The sequence below is a fragment of the Anopheles stephensi genome, chromosome 2 (assembly GCF_013141755.1).
Source record: "Anopheles stephensi strain Indian chromosome 2, UCI_ANSTEP_V1.0, whole genome shotgun sequence".
Taxonomy (NCBI): Eukaryota; Metazoa; Arthropoda; class Insecta; order Diptera; family Culicidae; genus Anopheles; species Anopheles stephensi.
Genome location: NC_050202.1, coordinates 39,144,709 through 39,163,272, shown reverse-complemented (window position 1 = coordinate 39,163,272; position 18,564 = coordinate 39,144,709). Strand labels below are relative to the sequence as shown.

At 44.1% G+C, this 18,564-nt stretch overlaps 6 protein-coding genes across 10 annotated transcripts in view; 4 read left to right on the top strand and 2 right to left on the bottom strand.

The window, feature by feature from the left end:
• The window catches only part of LOC118507795 (transcriptional activator cubitus interruptus), a 35,774-nt gene extending 31,964 nt beyond the window's left edge, over positions 1-3,810 (top strand). Inside the window, exon 6 of the mRNA XM_036046848.1 lies at positions 65-3,810. Within this exon, the coding sequence (XP_035902741.1) occupies positions 65-3,040 (2,976 nt within the window). The 3' untranslated portion in view covers positions 3,041-3,810. The remainder of the gene's footprint in view (positions 1-64) is intronic.
• Positions 3,811-3,936: 126 nt separating this feature from the next.
• LOC118507799 (serine protease grass-like) lies at positions 3,937-8,037 on the top strand. 2 transcript variants are annotated; one of them, XM_036046857.1, is made up of 5 exons: positions 3,937-4,157; positions 4,234-4,465; positions 4,532-4,722; positions 4,809-7,451; positions 7,515-8,037. In XM_036046857.1, exons 1-4 carry the CDS (start codon positions 4,097-4,099, stop codon positions 5,207-5,209), a joined length of 885 nt encoding a protein of 294 aa, XP_035902750.1. In that variant the 5' UTR covers positions 3,937-4,096; the 3' UTR covers positions 5,210-7,451; positions 7,515-8,037. The 2 variants fall into 2 exon arrangements, with proteins under 2 accessions (XP_035902750.1, XP_035902749.1); XM_036046856.1 differs by lacking the exons at positions 3,937-4,157; positions 4,234-4,465; positions 4,532-4,722 and having other exon boundaries at positions 6,511-6,855; positions 6,939-7,170; positions 7,240-7,451.
• Positions 5,181-6,379, bottom strand: LOC118507798 (serine protease easter-like). Its single transcript, XM_036046854.1, has 2 exons — positions 6,025-6,379; positions 5,181-5,957 (listed from the first exon to the last, which is right to left on the bottom strand). The coding sequence occupies exons 1-2, from the start codon at positions 6,360-6,362 to the stop codon at positions 5,303-5,305; spliced, it is 993 nt and encodes a 330-aa protein (XP_035902747.1). The 5' UTR covers positions 6,363-6,379; the 3' UTR covers positions 5,181-5,302.
• Positions 8,038-8,715: 678 nt separating the features above from the next.
• Positions 8,716-12,814, top strand: LOC118507796 (E3 ubiquitin-protein ligase RNFT1). 4 transcript variants are annotated; one of them, XM_036046852.1, is made up of 4 exons: positions 8,716-8,937; positions 9,099-10,976; positions 11,061-11,276; positions 12,022-12,814. In XM_036046852.1, the coding sequence occupies exons 2-4, from the start codon at positions 9,354-9,356 to the stop codon at positions 12,253-12,255; spliced, it is 2,073 nt and encodes a 690-aa protein (XP_035902745.1). In that variant the 5' UTR covers positions 8,716-8,937; positions 9,099-9,353; the 3' UTR covers positions 12,256-12,814. The 4 variants fall into 4 exon arrangements, with proteins under 4 accessions (XP_035902745.1, XP_035902744.1, XP_035902743.1 ...); XM_036046851.1 differs by having other exon boundaries at positions 8,716-9,024; XM_036046850.1 differs by having other exon boundaries at positions 8,716-9,034.
• Positions 12,815-12,967: 153 nt separating this feature from the next.
• On the top strand, positions 12,968-14,015 carry LOC118507800 (ATP synthase mitochondrial F1 complex assembly factor 1). The gene is made up of 2 exons (XM_036046858.1): positions 12,968-13,636; positions 13,698-14,015. Exons 1-2 carry the CDS (start codon positions 13,049-13,051, stop codon positions 13,956-13,958), a joined length of 849 nt encoding a protein of 282 aa, XP_035902751.1. The 5' UTR covers positions 12,968-13,048; the 3' UTR covers positions 13,959-14,015.
• On the bottom strand, positions 13,873-15,717 carry LOC118507797. Its single transcript, XM_036046853.1, has 2 exons — positions 14,435-15,717; positions 13,873-14,370 (listed from the first exon to the last, which is right to left on the bottom strand). The coding sequence occupies exons 1-2, from the start codon at positions 15,506-15,508 to the stop codon at positions 14,002-14,004; spliced, it is 1,443 nt and encodes a 480-aa protein (XP_035902746.1). The 5' UTR covers positions 15,509-15,717; the 3' UTR covers positions 13,873-14,001.
• Positions 15,718-18,564: the final 2,847 nt, after the last annotated feature.

Sequence of the window (18,564 nt, the reverse complement as noted above, 5' to 3'; positions counted from 1 at the left end):
TTTATTTTTCACCAGGATACCAGTAGCAAATTATAATTTTCATCTTTTTCTCGATTATTCCCAGAAACCGTATGTTTGCAAGGCGCCAGGATGCACCAAAAGATACACGGATCCCAGTTCGTTGCGAAAGCACGTCAAAACGGTACACGGTGCTGAATTTTATGCGAACAAAAAACACAAGGGCAACAATTACGGTGGCGGTGGCAGCAATGGCGGCGATGGTCCTGGAGAGGATGGCGAAGGCTCGAACCATATGTTCGATAGCAGTCCACACAGCGAGGACAAGACGACGAGCATGAGCAGTCCTAGCATCAAGTCGGAATCGGATGCTAATTCACCGAGCCATCCCCCCATCAATAGTCCCATGTCATTGTCCGCGCTTACTGCCGGGCTTGGTGAAGACTACCACGATGGTAACAACATGCAGATGAGTAACATCGTAGGCATAGATGACCCTGTCTGGCCGTATGTGGATGAAGATCTGGAAGTGGCTGACCTGCCGTACGTACTGCGGGAAATGGTAGATCTAGGTGGGCCTACCGGCACCGCCACAGTGTCGGCTCGTAACAATCCAAGGAATCGGTTTAAGAATCGCATCAACAACAAAGGTTCACTGCTGGGCAGCAGCCCGTTGTCCAACATTCCGGAAATGAACAGCCAAAACATGCAAAACTATGGACTAGGCGACCTTAACAAAAAGATTACTGATCTCAAGATGGAACCGGGAGTTACGCCTCCTCCTCAACCAATCTCACATCCTTCGCCCACCATCGGAAAAACCGGACAGACTGACCCGATGCGTCCGTTACTACCCCCAGCCACCACGTCCACGACGATGATGATGATGAATGCGTATCTCAATCCTGCCGCAGCTCAGAACCGTCGCGATAGCAACAACAGTACAACCAGCAGCTCATACTACAGCATGCGCTCAGCGGATATTAGCCGGCGGAGCAGTCAAACATCGCAGCAAAGCACAATATCAACCATGCGGCCAAGTTACTATAACTCTTCCTCACTGTACGATCCTATTTCGCCGGGCAGTTCGCGTCGGTCCAGTTCCATGTCAACGGTTACAACCGGTGGCCAGAGTTTGCCTCCTCCACCTTCCTCGCATCTGATATCTACACACCTTCAGCGATTTGGAGGAAACGGGCAAATGGGTGGTTCCATGAACACTGCGGCGGGAGGACACTCTAGTGGAAATGGAAACGGAACCCGACATTCAATACCGAACAACATGACCAATGGTGGATTTTACGGTTCGCAGCAAAACGCTCTATCCTCACAGGTGGACCGACGTATGTCGGAACCCGTTGCTAGCGGTACGAGCGCAATCGGTACCGGATCAATGATGGGACGCTTGAACTCTCAGTACATGAACCGCCGTATGGGCACAGCTAATAATGCAACAGCAACACGTGGTAACCCATCCTCAACCATCACATCCGTACCTACATGCACAGCAACTTCCGCAGTAGAATCGGGAGCATCGACAGCGAATAGCAAACTGGCGGCTCCTCCTGCCACAGGCAAACTGCATCCTAACCAGGAAGTAGTGCTGGATGAGGTAGAAGAGGGAGAAATGGTAGAAAACAAGCTGGTTATACCAGACGATATGTTACAGTATCTCAACCAGGTTGCCGATATGGCTGGTGAGACGGGATCTAACAGCAATATGCCAGCCAACTCAAATGCTCCTACAGGCAGCGCTCTTACGAGTCCCCGAAGTAACGCTTGGAACACACCGCAGCACGAGAGCGAACCCTGTCCCACTAACAACAATCCAATGGCCATGGGACACTCAGAATCTTCTACCAGTATGATGGCAAACTTTGCTCAGCCGCGATCAGCAACGGCCAACATGCTGATGAGCCCACAGTCTCAGTACAGCAATGATGAGTCCAGTCTTATGAACAACATCATGTCCCCGCAGGCACCGCAGCATCAAATGATGTCGCCGATGATGCCAGAAAGTGTACCGGCGCCAGTGACACCTACCTCTAGCAACTACTCGGCACCGGTGGCAAATATGCCACCGCAACAACTGCAATCACAAGCTACGCATACTCCAGTGCAATGTCAAATGATGCACAACGGTGTACAGAATTTCGGCAACGAAAGCCACAACTATCCTTTGGCTAACGGCGCTAATTGCTATTCTCAACAGCAGCAGATGCCACAGCAGCAGCAGCAACAGCAGCAGCAACAACAGCAACAACATCAACTACAACACCAGCAGCAACAACAGCAATCGTGCCACGGTCGACCTCGTCCAATTGCTTGTTCCAACTTGATCGGGTACTATCACAGAACCGATCAAAGTGCTCACCACTGTTGCCTGGCTATGATGATGCAAGGATCACTGCACATCAACCAACCAACCAATAGCGCACCCAGCGAACAGCAGCAGCAGCAGAATGGCAACGGTTCGCACCAGCAACAGCCACAAATGAATCAGTTTAAGAATCCTTTCAGTCTTAACCTCGCCAGTTTTAATACGGGTAATAACGCAAATCAAAACGCCGCAGTCCTGGGAGCCAACCTGGATTCGAACATCGAGATACAATGTGGGGACATCAGTCAGTCGCAGATGTCGCCGGCGATCGCAGCCATGGCTCCGTCTAGCAACAATCCTGCACTTGCCGTGGAAACCCGGCAACATGCAGCGGCAGCCATTGAAGTGGCGCCACCAGTGCCATCTCAACAACCGATGGAAAGCAGCCTGCAAACGCCTCCCCTGCCTTCTACGCCTACCGGTTTTGGCGAAACTGTACCGGGGCCGCAACCAGCACCCTTACCAATGTCCCTTAACGCTGATGCCGGCTTGGCGATAGGCCAAACTGACAACGGAAATGCTATGGGTTCGGATACGTACCAACGTACGCTGGAATATGTGCAAAACTGCCAGAATTGGAACGAATCCGCCGATATGGTCAGCAGTAGCACACATCCGTCATCAAATCTTGTCATAAACGATATGAGCACATCGTTAAGTTCGTACTTTGAAGAGGATCGCTACCTGCAGATGATGCAATAGATATTCGATTGCCATTAACGATTACAAGCAGATTTCTCACAGAACATAGCAACGACGCATAGTTTGTAAGAGCCGTTACTCGCCCCGTCTCCGTGCTTGTTCACATGATTGCGCAACACTACAAGCATTTAGCATTTAGGGGCGGTCCACCGGTCAAGGCGATAACGGCGACGGTCTTTACACGGCAGGACCGGGTTCAAATCCTATCCAGACCGCCTCCCCGTACGCAGAGCTGACTACTTTGCTACGGGTAAAATCAAGTCACAGAAAGCCAGAATTGGCCGGACGAGACCTCTCGAGGTTGTGGTGCCAAGGCAGAAGAAGAAGAGCAGATCGTGTCGTGAGTGGAGTGGATGATAGGCGATGAGGCGCATGTGAATTAGTATCCCGTTTACTTTAAATAGCGCTTGTGAAGGACTGTAGTTATTTTCATTTATTCTGAAAATAATTTCCTGTTTTTATTTTAGTACTTTTTGTGTTTTAGTTTTATTACAAACATTTTTTTTATGTACATAGACCATTGCAAGCTATGTACGATCAGTGCTAAAAGTGGCAAATGGTAGTGTTGTGAGTGTTCATTGGTAAACGATAACATTATCGGCAATGGAACACCTACTACCAAGGTTTAAGCAGGTTTGGCTAGTAGTGTATGAAATAAGAAATTTGCAACATAATTATTATTAATTGTAAACGCTTGAACTAGCCGGAAAGCAATGAGTTACAGCAACAGAGAATGGAAATAAATGATTCGTTAAATATTGATGAAATTATGACACACTACGTGTTGTTGAATTATGTCTTTTATGGCTCCGAAATTTTTATATACTAATCTTTCGAAATCGAAATCGAACGTTATGGGTGAGACAAGTCTTGCTTCAATATGCTGTATTCATTTGGAAACTAACAACAAGCGACGCCATTCATAGTTCATGATAACGCGCACGGAAACTCCGAATTGTGTTAAAACCCATACACGGCTATAAAAGATCGTCATACTTGCTGATGTGGTTGTGCTCTCAGTTTCGTTGTGACAGATACAGTCAGATTTGAATTGCAATGAATATTAACGCAGGTGGATTAGTTTTATTGTGTTTTTTCGGTATCGCTACCGGTAACTGTAAGTATACACACGCTTCGGACAACCGGTTGCAACCGCTCGGAAGAGAACACCGCTTACATTTAGTTTGTGCTAGGGATATTTCCGCACGAGGTGCAGTTCAATCTTAGTGAAATACTGAACAAAAACTGTGGATACTCTCCGTACACGGATCGTACCAAACCGGAAGATGGACGGATTTTCGAAAACCCCTGGTTGGTATTGTTCCGACATCCCGAAGAGCAGGAATGGTTTTGTCAGGGGACTCTAATAACCGAACGACACGTCCTCACTACAGCCATCTGCACGGAGGCAATCGTTCCGAATGAGTAAGTGCCATGGTTGTCATATATTGATCAATTTAAAGTGCACACAAGTTCTCACTCTTGCGACAGAACAATCATCGTTCTTGGCGAGTACGACCGAACAGCGGACCCTGATTGCGAGTCGGAACATGTTTGCAACTCAGCACCAATAATCGAACGGCTTCCCCACAACATTATTGTTCACCCGCACTTCCAGAACAATACGTACGAAAATGATATCGCACTGGTGACGTTCAACAGGCGGATCATCTACAGTAACAGTTGCGTATCGTTAAAAGTACCAGCGCAATGCTTTCATAGTGCTCTGTATTACACATTCCTCTATTTTCTCTTTTGCACTTCACAGATGTGATGCCTATCTGTTTGCCATTAACACCAATCATCCCCTCGCTAATTCATGCGCCGATCGCTTACAATACTTTATGGACGGCGGAACACCGCGTGCCGAAGCAGATACGTATGGAGTATATCGCTCAAAGCACGTGCCAAGAACGAATGCGACATCTGCTCTTGTTGCACGAGGGGCAGATTTGTGCCCAATATGCAAAACGCGTTAATATTAAGATTACTAGCGGTTCTGGGTCGCCGTTGCTGATGGAACATCACGATCGAACGTTTCAATTGGGAATTCTTTCGATCGGGCTTCTCGACGCTACTTACTTGGAGCCGTACGTGTATGTAAACATTTCTACACACATCAAGTGGATCCATGATACTGTCTCTCTACTTGATGGAACCCAACAATAAACAAGTTAATTTATTGATAATGAGAATACATTTGCTTCGGGGTTTACCCAACTTCAGCGTGACCCTTAACTTTATTATCTCTACTAAAGCAAATTACGCCAGCGTCTTGTACATGCGCTTTTCTAGCTCGGCTTCAATGATCTCTAGAAACCAATTATAGTACGGCGCTACGGAAGTTATCACGTATGGTTCGTGCATCTTAGCCGGGTACCGTGGACCATAGGAAAGTAAACCAATCAAAAAAATCTTGTTTCCTTCATGCACCGTGTAAATAGGCGCACCGCTTCCACCTCGTAAATTTGGTTCAAGTTCCAGTTTGGTCACTTGCGTGTGTCTCTCATCAAACGCTATGCAAAACATTTCATTCGCCAGCGAGATGGCGTTATTTGGCATTAGACGTTGGCACTCGTGAGGAGTGATGGCTTTCATAAAGTATTGTTTCGGTGTTAGCGATAACCCAGTTTCTCGCCGTCCACACCAGGACGCTATTAAAAGGAAGGAACTCTGAAAGTTTGCATCGCGGTTTAAACAAATAGGAGCGACCGAGGTGCCATCGATAGTGACTGGTAGTCTTAACTTAGCCAGTGCAACATCGTTTCTTTGGTTAAACAGGTCATATTCGGGGTGTATAATGACTTCATCGATATGAATTGTTTGCACTGACGGGGCACATGCTTCTTCCCCAGTGGCATCCTTCTCGCAGTCGGATTCGGCTGATGTGTTGTGTTCGCCAACTCGTGCATATGTGCTGAGAATTAATTTTAAACAGTTAGATATTGTCACATCGGGATAAGACTATATTAGCTTATACATACAGTTGACCCAAATCTTTAAAATGAGCTACAAACACCGTTGTCAGCACAAACTTTGAGTGTATCAATAGGCCTTGAAAAACGTAGCTCACAACATTCCCTTTTTTGTAGCCAAACTGAACGAGCCAGGGATGCTCATACAGGCGAGTGTCAACAGGGAAATCACTTTCATAGTAACGGTTTCCGCAAGATCGGTTGTCCAGAGGCGATTCTTCCGAATGGGAGAGATCTCCCTCTATCTTCTCCGAGAGCGCACAGCATCCTGCCACGTACTGAGCAGCTATCAACAGTAACACACCGACAAGTGTACGAACCATCGCACCGACTGGACTTACCAGCATTAAACTCAACTAGCTTGATAATGATGCATTTAATCTAACTGGTGGTTTACAGTGGGAGTAGCAGCACCGCTGTTATAGTTAATACACAAAATAACGCTTTTTGTGGTAGGAATTTTTAACCATCTTTACTTCGTTACACAATATTGAAAAATTCGATCGTTACAGTTCATTCAGATATTAAATAAAATTGAGCTAAAATTGTGTGAGCTTTAGTTTACCCTTGACTTGGGTCAAAAGCCACTTACCAAGCCCATTATGCCATTGGAATAAAAAAATATACAAATGTTTTACTGTCCACTGTACGCTAGGACATGCTATCGCCTCTACTACGGTGCCGGGCGAATACTTGACTGAATGATCTTCTTCGCATTAACTTTTTAGCATATAGTACGTGTACGTCAGTCTAGGTGGATGTGTATTTCATATGGACTGGCAATGCGTACAATTTTTGTTTACAAACTTTTATTGACCCTCTGGGGTGTTAGTGGACAATGTGCGTAGACCTTGTTGCTGGCATTGGATTATGTGTTCATTTTTGCTTTTATGTTTAATGCCGTCGTTTTGTTCTGCTTTTAGGGATATTCCCGGACAAATTGCACATGGATTTCAGCTCCACCATCAACAAACATTGCGGCGAAATGCCGTACAGTGTACGGGAACGTCCAGCCTTCGGACGAATATTTGAAAATCCATGGCTGGTGCTTTTACGCCATCCGGAAGAAACGTTACACTTTTGCCACGGAACACTGATTAGCGACAGATATGTGCTAACAACCGCAATCTGTGGGATGACCGTGGTGACTAATGCGTAAGTAGAAGAACCACCGCTTTCTGTCCTGACACCGTGCAGTAAAAGCAAGAGCACCAATCTCCCTAGAAACGCCACCGCGCAACAACAAGCAACGGAGATTATATTGGGTGAACATGACCTTAGCACGGAGACGGATTGTGTAAATGCTTGGAACTGTTCGGTACCAATCAGCAGACGATCCGTCGAAACGGTGATTGTTCATCAAAATTTTAGCAGTACCTTTTATGAAAATGATATTGCCCTTCTCTACATGAACGCGTCGATCCGGTTCGATAACAGTTGAGTAGTGCATCAGTAGCGTGGCGGCTTAGCGCAAAAATTTACAATTTCTCTGATTGTAGGTATTCGTCCCATATGCTTACCTTTGGTGTCCATAGTAGATGATACTGATGCCCACGGGCAGACGATATACAACACCATTTGGTCGAAGGACAGTGTTCCAAGGCAAATTTGGATGCGCAATGTTCCTACCGAGATTTGCCGAGAACAGATAAAAGAGCTGTTTGTTCTAAGTAAAGGACAAATATGTGCCCGCATCTTTTTCGATAAATTGCCGGTGGATATGAACGGAAGTGCCGGTTCTGCATTGCAGGTAGACCATCACGGTCGTATTTTTCAGTACGGCCTATTATCGGTTGGATTTCCCAGCGTTATTGAGAGGGCGCCTTATGTTTATATTGACATAGCAAAGTACATTAACTGGATACACGATGCAGTTCAGCATAATCCATAATCATCGCTTATTGCGATCTACTCAATAAATGCGTGAGAATCGAATTCATTTATAGCAATCTGCAGCGTTGAGGCAACAGTAGTAAGCGAGTACGATTGGCGCTTTGGGACCAGAACAGGAGTGGGAAAAAACAAAACAACCACCAGCAGTTCAACTAAACCTAAAAGCGATTCATTCGGGAACTATTGCAATATGCCATGTTAAGGGCCCAGGTTAAACATAATTCTTGTCGTACCTTTGTTCTGGATCCATCCTTGGTGATCTCCATTCAACTAAACAGCGACCGTGCTTCCTTCAGTCCGCATAGCCTTGCATCCCTCTTTAACACTTATCACTTATGAAAAGTCAACATTTTGCAGCACATTTTGAGGAACGGTACACTGACTCTATGAAATGTTGAAGCGGCTTACAAATTTGACCGGTATGAAAACTGAGAAAGCGTATGCACATTCGTACCTCTTCGTGGAATAGTCGTATTGTAGCTAATATTGAGCTACGTCTTCATTTCCTGAGATTGGCGCGTGATTTACGTGCAACGTGTAAACAGGCATGGATGCTGCTTCGGATCAATGATGGTTTTGAAGCAATATTCGTATTATGATGGCAACACATTCTCTCGACAGTCGGTAAGTAAGTATGATATGTACAATAAACTAACCGACAATGAGGAATCGGACCAAAAAGGCACACTTTTCATTGAAAACACTGCGAACATATTCAAGTTGCATTTGCACGATATCCAAATACAAACTCACAGCGGAAGAAACGAACCATTCCTCATAAACAGGGCAAAGTGACAATCGAACAAAACGTAAAAACAACACCAACATACGTCAAGAAGAAGGAAGGAAAGCAGTGCAGAATAATTGAAAACTTTCTTTTCCTACACCAAAATTAAAGCTTTGTATCGTGTTTTCGATACGTAATGTGACGCGTGATTTGGAGCGCCTTTTGCCTTTGCAAAGTTGGGCCTTGCTGTTTGGTCCAGAAGAATACGTTCCAGCGTAGAGAATTTCATCAGCAATGAATGAGTGAGTCATCGACGGTGCCAGAATCATCCGAATCGTAATGCAATCCTGTGTGTTAGTGTTGTTGTCAGTCACTCTGGAACAAAACCAGTTCGTATGCGTATGTTCCACAACTCAGGCCGAGCCACTTTTACATATTGGAACAACTTTGATGTCGTTTACAGATTGCAGGAAGCAAAGTATGTGAACCAGCAAAGGCCATACGTTAATAATTACCGGCAGCAGTACCCATAATCCGCCAGGCTGGTGACGTGAGTAGTAAAGAAAAAAGGGAAACAAGACATTGTGCCGTGGTGACCAACAGGAAGGCTGGACGTCGTTCCTTTTGCACGTCTTATCGAAAGCTTAAGCCTGTAAGATACGTAAGCAACATCAAGGTGGAGGTGGTGTTTGACTCCACGTCCTAGCGTTAGTGTAAAATGTCCGATACAAAAGTGATAGCTGAAACCAACGTACAGCAAACGGAAAATCTGCGGGAAGATACAAGCCGGACCGAAGAGGTAACAGCACCACCATCATCGGTAGAAGAGATTCATGTTGCAGGGCCTACCTCAATAACGACAACAATAGAAGCTTCGCCTGCTGCAACTATCGTTCCAACCGATATTTCTAGCACGGGAGAAACCCCGTCCATTGGTACCGGGACCCCGGAACAACCTGCGTCCGGTGGGATAGTACTTCCAATTACAACGACCTCCTCCTCCTTAGCGACTGCACCAGTCCGTGGACCAAGCGTAGAGCGTCAGACATCGGTTGGTTCGATAGACAGTACGTCCATGTCGATCGGTGCTGGTTCGAGCAACGGCAGTGGACCGGGTGGATTTCGCAACTCGCTGAGCAATGGACGGATGTTCAGCCGGTTTATGTCGGCGGGACGCGGTCGAGGGGCAAACAATCATAGGGCAACTACGCGAAGAGGTTCCAACTTTAGCAACGTTATGTTTAACGATTTGATGTCCCTGCTGCAACAGGCGCGACACCCTGTCAATTTGTTCTCCTCGGATCGAACGGGGCTGTTCGTAAATTCGGAAAGATCACACGGCACCGGAACTAGCACACCTCCGATGATGGGCAACGGTGCGAATGGGAATGCAATCGTTACCAGCAGTGACGTTGTGATTGATGTGGACGAAGGAAGCGGTACGACCGGCGGTGGAGGCTCTTTACGTTCATCCCACAACGAACTATACCCGATGTCACACTCTTCTTCCGCGGTGAATGCAAACGTTCGTCCATTTTTCTGGGTTCATTCGGGCGATGAAAATGCACCAGCCGCAGGCCCCCCTATGGGTGGACGTTCACCTTTATTTAATTTTAACAACAGCCACCACCATCACCACTTTCACAATCATCAACCGTTGTCATCGCACCACCAGCAGTCGGCTGCAGGGCTATCCGCTGCTACAACGGCGTCGATGGCTTCCCAGTCTCCCATATCCGCAGGCGGCGTTGAAGGTGGCGTTCCTTCGATGAATGGTGAATCAGCGAGGATCGGTGTTTTGCTAACGCCTACCACGGGAAATGCGCCTACCATTGGAGCTGCGGGTACTACGCGGAGTAATAGTATTAGCTCTAATCAGCAGAACGAAGATCCCACTGACGACGCACTCAATCAGCTGCCCGAATCCCGCGCCTTAATCGAGGCCGTGGGGCGTTACATGCCATTGTTGATAATCATTGTGGCCAAGCTGTCTTATGACCATCTTGATGGTATAATGCACTTCTTGCTGCTGCTACTGACGTTCTATCACTCAAACTGGGTCGTGCGACAAGAAATCTCGAAACAAAAGCAACGACGCGTTATCGTGCTGCTGCGTGAACTGATTATCCTCGTTCTCGCTTTGCTAATACTTGGACTTGTAATGGAATGGAAGATCATCTGTTTGGTGATACTGTTTATACCTGACCACATGCAACAGGGGTCGCTGAAAGGATTACTGTTTGCCGTATGCATAACGGACCTGATACTGAAGCTGATCATTATTGTAATCAAAATCATCGTCACCCTTATGCCGCCGAGCGTGGTCGATTACAAAAGTAGGGTAAGTAGTGCAATTGTTTGGCGCCAGCGCTGCAAGCAATGATCGGGTTCAGATATTCAATTAAATTTTGCTTTTACTTACTAGGGTAAGGTGTACTTGATGATAGAAGCGCTCTCCCAACTATATCGTGCCGCAGCCCCAATTCAGCCATGGTTAACATTTTTGTTCGAATCGTACTCCGGTTCGGAAAAGATGGTTGGAGTTATTTTGTCGGCAGTATATATCGTGGCAAAATCTACCGACTTGCTTGATAGGATCAAGTTCTGTCGGCGATCGTTTATTAAATTGCTTCAAAAAACGGTAAGTAATGGAACGCATTTGTTAAATTTTTTGATTCCTTGAGTTTAAAGCATTGAGAAGGTTGATATGGATCAGATGATAGCATAATTCTCCTGCTTCTTAGCTTAACGACCTCTACTCAAGCTTCATTACTAGACTTATAGTTACATCGCTTGCCCAAAATTGCCCTTGAAAATAATGGTAGTTTGATTTTACAGCATCAACAGTTCTTTGACTGCCGTTACTGGCTTAGTAAGTCAGATAGTTAGGCCTCTTTTATGCGCACGGGGGAAGATCCAGACTGGAGTCTGTACCCGGTCACGATCATTAATCTCGTGTAATTCACATTGGATCTTACCAGTTGAACGACGGAGGTATAAGAGTTGTGTTTTGTGGAGCAAACTCATGGCGTTGTTTTTTATATTGACATATATACATCTATAATGGATTGTATGCAATCAAGATTGGTTCCAATTTCAAAGAAATGTAAAAAAAAGTGAAGAAAATTACCGTCACGCTTTTACAAAACCAGTATCGCAACAGCAAGAACCGTAAAACGCTAGTTGAAGGGTGTTCGCCGGACAGTTCGGACGTGTAATATGATTGAAATGTTAGAGGGCGTGCTTTGCGAACGTTTTGCGATTTTTCATTGCTGTGTTACCCTTATTAGTAGATTAGTGTTTAGTTTCAGCCAGGTTGTCCCTTATTATTTACTTAGGCCGTTGAGCTGGTCAACAGTAAATGAGTGTTGTATTTATTTTTGCAGAGTTATGGAAACGTACCTACCAAGGAACAGCTGCAAGCGTGCGGTGGACAGTGCTCGATCTGTCATGATAACTTCAATTCGCCGGTGTTGCTAGAGTGTAACCACATCTTCTGTGAGCTGTGCGTTGGCACATGGTTCGATCGAGAGCAAACGTGTCCCTTGTGTCGCGCAAAAATCGTTGACGATCCTTCCTATAGAGACGGAGCTACCACATTATTTTTGCAGCTATACTAAACGTTCGGTAGAGCGGAAAATGGTAATCGAAACTCCATTCATGGTTTTGTAATTAATGTATTTTTCAGCACATTTGTTTGTTATGTTCTACTGGGTGTATGATGCATTAAATTGAATAATGTATTCGTTTAAGATGATGAGTAAAATTCCAAATGCTGGCGATTAAGGATATCCATACTTTTTACCGTACCGTGCATTTTAAACTCGATAATCAATTCAAACTTAGTCGTTTGTGATTGCGCCGTGATTATACTAATTCACCAACAATACAAAGGGTGGTTCAGTGTGGTGAGAACAGAAGCAGAAGTGAGTTCGTTTTACTAACCCCTTATAATAAGCAAACAAAAAACTAGACTTATATCAGTTTAAAAATGGTATTGAAAGATAGGTACACCGAACTGCACACAGGTATGTTAGGATTCTGCGATAGCGTTTAAATATTGTGAAACATTAGTCATAATTTGTTGCGATACACTGTAAACCATTAAAAACTGTAAAATGGAATAATCTGCAATCAATAAAGTGGTCCATATCTTGTTTATGGATTTGTTAAACATTACGAATTGAGCTGTGGGTCTATGTACTGACTAAGAAGCTTGTTATGGGTTTAAGCAGTAACGGCAACATTTAAAAAAATCGATGAAAACTTTTCATGTACTCTCCTTGGCTACAAACACCTTGATATATACACCTTGACAGTTGCTCGAATGACAGTGGAACATCGTGTGAATTTTATGCTATCAACAATTGTTTTGATTCGGTAACGATTTACGCAAAGTTCAGATTTCCATTCATGGCTGCAATAGCGTTTGTGCGCCGTTCTATTGTAAATTCTCACAAATTTGCAGCTACACGAAGCATCCAAATGTCCGCTGCCCGTCAACGATCGGAGAAGGTGCTGGAGGAGATGAAGGAGAAAAATCCGTACTTTGAAAAGTATGCGAACAAAATAGCGGCCGTGCAGCAAAGCTCGCCGGAAGAATTTCTGTCCCGGCTCGACAGCGTTGAGAAAGAGAAGCAAAAGCCGAAATTTGGCCCTTCCAAGGTAGAGCGCGACTATTCGGAGCTTCTCAAACCGAAAGCTCCGCTAGGAACGGAAGCGACGAGAGATGGGTCGCATCGCAAGCTCAGCGATATTATGCGCCTGGAGCTGGTCGAAGACAAATCTGCCGATGATATCAAGCACCTTTGGTTGGAGTATCACAAAGACAAGGATGTCATAACGGCGGCAATTCCGGTGAATCAGTACAACCTGATGATGGCTCGCGCTAAGCTATACCCCGTGTTTATCCTTCCGATACCCCGGAGCCAAGGGTACGAGTTTATAATGCTTCAATTCGCGGCGAATACGGTGCATTTCACCCCGCTGCTGAACTACCAGGTACTTTGGCGCGATGGATGAAGAGTTTCTAATATCGTAACTAATTGTCTATTGTTTGTAGGTTCACAAAGAAAATGCGCCGGAATGCTTAAACATTACCATGTTCACCGAATGTTCGGACAAAGGCATTGTGCTCATGCGAGGGGAATATGATACGAAAGTGCTGAACGCGCAGGAAGCACAGTGCTTGGCCAATCAAGTACAGCTATACTATAGTCAGAACAATGAGTCGAAACTACAACTGCTGGACACGTTTACCCAGAACCCAGACAAGTTTAAGCACATGGATATCATTGACGAGCTAAATAATTTGAAAATTTAAGTCATCCACCAATAAAGGAGGTTCTTTAGTGTGCAATGTTGCTTCAAAACAACGCTTCTTCGAAACTGTGTATGGTCGGTGCCATCATCAAATCTTGAGACAAATACAAGGGCGGCTCTGCTTCTGCAAAATCTGCATTGGTAATAATCGAATCATCTGCCGCACTATTTACAACTCGGAACTGGTTCGGGAAGGACACATTAAACGTTGCCTGATGGTGCGCCGGAGTACAGAAATTCAACTCATGATCCAAGGCTTCTCCTTGTATGTTGAACTCCTCCTCCTCCAGCAATGCATCCAACTTTTCCATCAGCGTGTCGTCCGATGGCATTCGGTCCAGAAGGAATGTGTGTTCTTCGTACAAACAATGTCTACGTCTCGAAGACAACGTTGGAGAAGGGGGCGACGCAGTCTGCAATTAAAGTGTCACCATGAGAGGGAGTTTTGTTTCTGCGAGAGATCGAACCAACACTTACCAAAAGCATATCATCTTGAGTCCCCTCTATCTGTTTGGGTCTGGAGCATGAATCGAAGTTTGCCTGAGAGGATAGTTCTAGCAGAAACGTAACATTATTTCTCTTTTTATGGTTGGTTGTTGAAAGTAAGTCCTGTTCCTGCATTGGATCGTCTAAAATGGCAGAGAATGGATTTGCATTCTCCCCAGGCGTTGCTAGTGACATACGGTCACATGCCCGACTGTTTCTGGAACAATTGTGTCCGTTCGTCAACAAATGATTGTCACAGTTGTTCATCCGTTCACCAACAATATCATTGCGTTTCGAAACGATTGCGGGGATGGTTTCTACCGGTATAATAAGTTGTTCTGTTTTCTGTACAGGGCGATGGGTCTCATCAGTTTTCAGAAGATTTTCCATTTCTTTACGTTGATAGTTCAACTCGCTGGCACAATCGTATTCTTTGGTAACGTCTGTCAAATATGCTCCACAACTGTTAAGAAACATTTCCCATGCACTTGACTTTGTGCTGCTAGCAGTTGACCGAACTTCGACATGATTCGACTGTAGCTCTTCCGGATCGGAGAGCATTCCGGATACACCGAACGAAGAAATGCGATCGAAAGGCGTCGACGTTGCCGGTGGAATGAAGTTGTTCGTAACATTACCCAACGTTTTATCAGCAACTTCGAACGGTAGTTTCAATTGTTCTGTACCAGAGAAGAAATTGCCCGGTAGATTTAGGTAGTCATCCATGCGGGATACTCTCTGCGTCACATTCCGTGGTGCACGCTTGTTTCGCGTTTGATCGATCCATCGCATTAGTCCTGTTTTGGACCGGTTCGTTGGTTCATGCCGTACGAAGTTTCCGCTGTTTGTGTTGCGTTCAAAACGTGCATACACAGCACGGTCAAATATTCCCGGTTGCTTACGCTGCTCCGAAATGACCGGTTCGGGCCACTGGTTCGTCCGTGCATTGTTTGATGCTCCAGCTATGGGGACCTCATTGTTCCGTGTGAGAAAATCTTTAAATAACTGCTGCACGTAAACACTGTGATCTTGTTTGGGCTGCTTCCATCCACGGCGCTGGGCCATTTTCGATGGCACGCGACGATTTTTGCAATTAAATTGACTATCACACCCTATAAACTTGTTTTGATGGATGTCACATTTCGTAAGCGGTCGTTAGGTGATAATCCGTTGAGAATCATAGCAACACTTGAATGCCTACGATACGGTTAGTAGTATACAAACGGTGACATTTACACACACACATTACTAAAGCAAGGTTAGGTACCCAACTTTGAAAAGACTATGCGTGTGTAGTTGTAAAAGCCATTGTCCTTTGAGAATAAACAACGATCGCAGAATAAAGTAGTAGTATTTAAAAGCAGTTGCAGGCAGATTAGGACACGATGCATTTGCACATGTGTGTGTCATTGTCCCTCCAGTTTACTTTACAAAGATATAATTAGACAAATTGATATTTTTAACTTATTGTTTTATTTTTTTATTATTTACGATTGATTTTATTATTTACGAGCAGCACTTCAATGCTATGTATGTTTAATAAGCGTTTAGTATTCTATTTTAAAAGTTCAACCAACACATTTGTACCAAAAAAAAAGTTAAAATAGTAGAACCGTCATACTAGAAAAATACTAACTTTATTTCTACTCTCACTTCGAAGTAAGCATTGGTAACAAACCTGTATGCTGAATCCCACTGCAACTTTTCTTAGATTCTCATTGCAACAACTCTCATCACATGCTTGCCTCTCTCTATCGATCGCGTCGCCTTCTACAGGATCTAGGAGTAAATTCCGCCTGGACCGTTCCCCCCTTGTGCTGAGTGATTTTCCAATTGCGTGATATCCACAAGCCTCGTAAGCAATAAGATGACCGGGATGATCTTGCAGAGGTTGTTAAGCCGAGAGGAAGAAGTAGATCCAGACCATCCCTTCATAGCAAAGTATAAGTACCCGGTTATAAGGTCTACATCTACGTTATACGTCTTATATACCTGTATAACGTCAGCATTTGTGATGGGGTCTCGGAGTTGCATCCACAGTTTCAGATCGCTTTTTGGCACCGACGATTTCTACTGTTCTTAACAGCTCTGGCTGTTGACTGCGTAGGAAAAAAATTGGTTATCCGATATTTAATTAAATTCTTAAATAATTTGTTTTCTAGCAATACCACCGGGCCGTTTGTCATTTATTTACTTATTTGCAATTTATTTTATTTTTTTTCTATTTTTAAATTTCATTTTGCAGAACAAGTAATGGTTAAAAAATATTCTCTGCAAAGCAATAACGGAAGGTTAGCAATGCGGCCAGATCGTCCTGCATGAATAAAAAAAAGGGATGGGACACGCTTTAGTTCGTAGAGAGAAAAAATGGTCAACTTTGCCCTTCAAATAAAATTTAAATTAGCAAATTTTACAAAAAGGTTAAAAAAGGTAAAAGCATGTTATAATCTTGATTATTTCATTTTTGTTTTATCTGACTTTGCACCAACATTAAGGCCCGAAAATGTTATCAAATATCTGTTGTTTCTCTCTTCAGTTAACTAAAACTGACTGAATATCATTCTGAACCATCTGGTCCCTTGAAAATTCTCGTTGAGATGAATGCGTGGTCAATGTTGCGAGTCCCAAGTATTGATTTTGCAGTCATGACAATTTCGTTGCAGGCAGATTAATAAAAGACGACCGAAGCAACGTTACTCGATGTATCTTAGACCAAACCCTAACCAAGTTCAACGATAAAACAATTTTTAACCTGTGTTTCTTACTAGAGTACCATTATATGCTGCGTATTGCACTAATTAAAACAAATCTAATATGATTCACTGTTAGTGTGGTGAACTGGATCAAACAAAACGATCTTGTCCTTGTTCTGTAAAAGACTAAGTAAATTGCTGCAAACCTGTGTTTCTTACTAGAGTACCATTATATGCTGCGTATTGCACTAATTAAAACAAATCTAATATGATTCACTGTTAGTGTGGTGAACTGGATCAAACAAAACGATCTTGTCCTTGTTCTGTAAAAGACTAAGTAAATTGCTGCAATGAGCGAGGGCGAAAAACCAATTTATGATTATTTTTTCAATTTCCGTAATCAACATTTATCAGAGCTTAAGCTCGAGGTTTTCTTGAGGTCATAAATTTCTCTGGCTGCTCGTTACGGCTATAGAAAAATTCACATCTCTCTACACGGTTATTGATGTCAAAACCCTGTTTGGGACGGTAAGGGCCCCTCATTTATTGTACCGCTTAGGACCCCGTAAAATCATTGTTCAGCCCAAAGAGGCCGTCATCAGAGGCGGGCGGAATACATTGAATATTGGACTGAGCGAGCGGCCACCTATTCATTCAAGAGTCTAAGTACTTTTGGTAGACGAGCATTTTCTCCGGAAAGAACTTGTCGTTCAGAGCCTTTAAACAAAGATGCTCAGCCTGCAAAAGACCTGGCTGGCGAAGAGATCTTGCAAGTAACCTCTTTGTCTGAGCTTCATCTAGCAAGAAGCCATCTAAATGACGTTGTTTCTTTGCTCGGTTGTCTGAAGAAAAGTCTTGTTGTCCAAAAGTGTACGTCATACTCGAAGGTCCCCATTTACCAGGAAACCTCACTATATAACAAGATCTCATTGTGGTGTATGAGGTCTTGTTATATTATTCCCGCCATAGGCCTCAGTCCTTGGTCACTCGTTACTTTAGTTTCGTATGTGTCAATCGACACTTACGGTACCAATAATTGTTTTCTATAATATCTTCATCACCAACGTAACTTATTAACGGGTTCCGACATTTTTAATTTCTAAGTTCTACTCATAAACTTGGAACGTTTGCGAACAATGGTGTACTTAGTGCAGGGGTACACTAATCCTAGGACACACTGAGTATAAATTTGCAAGTTATCCAATATTTATTCGTTCACTAAGCTCCAGAGATGTGACATTATAGATATCTGAAAGATCATCTTTCTTGGTCTTTGTGCAGGAGTGTTGCTGGGTGCATGATCATCGCCTCTTTAGAGTTCGGATGTATCGATTTTCGGTATTGTTGGACTATTATCAATCGCGTATTTCCAGTGCTTCAAATCTTTCAACCCCACCATATAAGTGAAATAAAAACTACAATTTTCAC